We start from the raw sequence: 3,133 nt of genomic DNA, 5'->3' as shown, positions 1-3,133 counted from the left end.
GTGTGTGTGTGTGTGCGTTTGGGAGTCCTTCACTCTCTCCCTCCCCACTCCCAGCCTGCTTCGTCCTTCCCCAGCTTGGAATCCAGTTGAGGCTGGTCAGGAATCATCAGGCCCCAGCATGGGTAATGGCAGCTGCTGGTGGCCCTAGCCCCCACTGGGCCCTGAGGGAGCTGCTTGTTGGGGAAGGGGTCTGGAGAGGTGGGAGCAGGAGGAAGCCAGGGTCTTGGGGCCATGGACTGCCACAGCCACCACAGAAACACTCCAACTGCCCCCAGCCCTGGCAAACCAGTGGAGGCATGTGCTGGTTCTCTGTTCCTGGGGTCGCTTGGGGCCACCTGGCTGCCTCTCCTGAGCCTGGCCCTCACCCAGGGGCCCACACCAGCCTCAAGTGCCCGCCTCCATCCGAGCTCCCCACTCCTGGGGCTGAGCCAAGAACCCTGTGGCTGTCCCACCGTCGCCTCCCAGAGCCTTGTCCAGGGCAACAGGTCAAGGAAGAGCTGAGGTTTAGAATCAGCCCGGTCAGGTGACGCCTCAGCTGCCACTGCTGTCACCACTTACACACAGGGTGTGTGGACAAAGTGGTGCGTGCCAGGGAGGGCTGAGTGACGGAGAGCAGGCACGTGGCAGGCGCCTGAAGGTGGAGGTGGCGCTGACAATGGCCACCAGTGAGCAGGGCCCTGAGTGTGCTGGGGCTGACTCGAACCCCTTGGCGCTGCCATGCAGGGGCTTGGGAGGGGCCCTCCCCAGGCACATGGGAGGTGGCGCCTCCCTGACCACGGAGCCATCATGTCTGCCAGAGGCCCACCCTGCGCCCTGTGCTGCTGCTCGGGGCCAGAAGGTCGAGTCGATGGGAAATGGCTTTCTTTCCTCTCACACCCCTTCAGGAGTCAGGCCCGTTAGGGATGGAAGGGGCTGCACTCCTGGTCCCCTGGGGGAGCAAGCTTCCCGGGCTCTTGGGGGGATCCGGTAAGGTGGATGGTGGGAGGTTCGAGGGTGTCTGGAGCCTGACGGGAGGGGGTGGCAGTGGAGGGTCGTCCCCCCAGGGTCTCCCTTCTGGATGTGGACACCGCATGTCAGGCCTGTCACCTGGCCTCGTCACACTCCGTCTCCGGGGCCTTCATAGGTTTTCTCGACAGGAGAAACAGGTCCCTGGATAGGAGGAGATGCTCCTCTGTGCAGTGTGGCGGGGATGTACCCCTAATCAACCAGGACCCACTGCAGGGACCCAGCAGGGCCAGGCACGAATATGAGGACAATGCGACCTCAGCTGCTCTTGCTGTGTGCCAGGCACACGGACAAGCACCACACAAACCCCACGCCTCATTGACCCTCCACACCCTGCAGGACGGGTAGCCCTCAGGTGACAGAACCGAGGCTCAGAGAGGGAAAGCAACTTGTGCCACGTCACACAGCCTCGTAGCCCAGCTCGGCCTAAAAAAGCCGGAGCCCTTGGGGGTGCAGGCTTCCCCATAAGTTCTGATATAATATTGGGGCTCTGCCGGCCCAGGGACCAAGCTTCCAGTTCCCTGCATCAAGGAAGGAGACAAGGAGAAGTTCCTCCAGCAATGACAGCTACGGGGCTGCGAATCCCTCCCTCCCTCCACCATTTGTGCAATGTCATTTGTCCCCACTCGTCACCAGGCTCCCGCCACTAACCCAGGGGACCCACAAGGGGCTCATAGTGGTGGGGACCCTCTGTGGGCCTCCTGATGGCAGCAGTGTCTGGGGAAAGAGGGTTGAGCTGAGGCCTGGCACAGGCAGGGCCCCCGGCAGCCCCTGCCCTTACAATGATGCTGGCTCGGGTGCCCGAAGCCCAGAGGCGGCAGCTCAGCCGGGAAGGTTGGAGCTTGAATCGAAGGCCTGTTCTCTACCCACAGCCAGGCCCAGGGCTGTGGCAAAGGAGGGTGGTGCCCCAGCCAGCCCCACTGCCCATGCCGGCCAGCAGCCTCGGCCCAGGCTGGAAGGGAGCAAGGCCCTGCCTGGCTCCTGCGGTCTTTGGGGGAGGGCATGTGGGCCCAGCAGGCAGCTTGTGTTGTGCTCCAGGGCACAGATGGTTCTCATTCCTGCTGCCTCCCTTACACAGGAAAAACAAACCAGCCCGGGGCCAACAGACCCCTTTTTAACCTCCTGTTTATTTTCCTTCCCATGCTTGAAGCCGCTGACTGTCCTGGGGCGGCATCTGCTGAGGGTCTGGCCAGGGCAGCACTTTCCTGACCTCAGGGCAGCTCCCCCAGGGAGGAGCTGGGGTGCAGGGAGGGGCCCCGAAGGAATGCAGCCCATTTCCTGCTCCTAGACTTGTCCAAGTCATAGCCGGGGTCACAGCTGCCTTTCAAGGGCCTGGAGTCTCCTGACACCCCGGGGAAGACCCAGGATGGGGTGGGGGGCAGGACAGATTCGGGTGAGGCCGGCTGTGGGCCTGGCTGGCTGCAGGACCCCTCAAGTCATCAGGAGCTGAGGGTGGGTGGAGAGGAAGCCACATCACACCACAGAGGCCCACAGGGCTCCAGGAATTCGGAGGAGGAGGCGGCAGTAGGGGCTGGGGTCCCGGGATCCCGAGTGAGTACGGCCCACGGTGCTACCTGCATCCTCCCTAAGCCTGCACAGCACCCGGGAGGAAGGAATGAGCAGGCTCCATCCCCATTCCAGGGGAGCTTGGGAGGGGGATGTGGCCACCCAGGGTCTCAGAGGTGGGGGCCTTACCAACCGTCCCACAGGCCAAGCAGACCCTGTATTTGTCATCAGTACCCCAGGTTTCTCTAAAGCAGGCAGACAGCATCTCCACGGCCTGCACCCCATGGCCAGAGGCGGAAGTTTGGAGAAGGGGGCAAAGCCATGCTGGGGCTGCACAGAAGAGGAGGGGAGGACCCCCGAGCGGTATGGCCGCCCACCAAGGAAGGCAAGGAGGCCTCAGCAGCCCCTCCCCACGTGGGCGAGGCAGGCGGCTCACCAGGCCGCCTGTGGATGAAAGGAGCTCAGAGGCCAGGGGGCTGCACTGTGACCCAGGGACCCCCGCGGGCCCTCAGAAGTCCCCAGGGGACCAGCAGCAAGGCCAGGCCCAGGCCCTCTCCCTTGCACTCCCTGGGGTAGGGTGGGGTGGGGTGGGCTGGGGCCCACCCCACCCCACCCCACCCCC

The 3,133-nt window shown here is 64.0% G+C and overlaps 1 protein-coding gene across 1 annotated transcript in view; it reads left to right on the top strand.

Moving 5' to 3' along the window:
- Positions 1 to 2,600: 2,600 nt before the first annotated feature.
- Positions 2,601 to 3,133, top strand: part of GPSM1 (G protein signaling modulator 1) — a 40,921-nt gene continuing 40,388 nt past the window's right edge. Inside the window, exon 1 of the mRNA XM_017893138.1 lies at positions 2,601 to 2,874. Coding sequence (XP_017748627.1) covers positions 2,621 to 2,874 — 254 coding nt within the window. The 5' untranslated portion in view covers positions 2,601 to 2,620. The remainder of the gene's footprint in view (positions 2,875 to 3,133) is intronic.

The sequence above is a fragment of the Rhinopithecus bieti genome, unplaced genomic scaffold (genome assembly GCF_001698545.2).
Source record: "Rhinopithecus bieti isolate Rb0 unplaced genomic scaffold, ASM169854v2 scaffold_23276, whole genome shotgun sequence".
Classification (NCBI taxonomy): Eukaryota; Metazoa; Chordata; class Mammalia; order Primates; family Cercopithecidae; genus Rhinopithecus; species Rhinopithecus bieti.
This window is presented reverse-complemented; position numbering and strand designations above follow the sequence as displayed.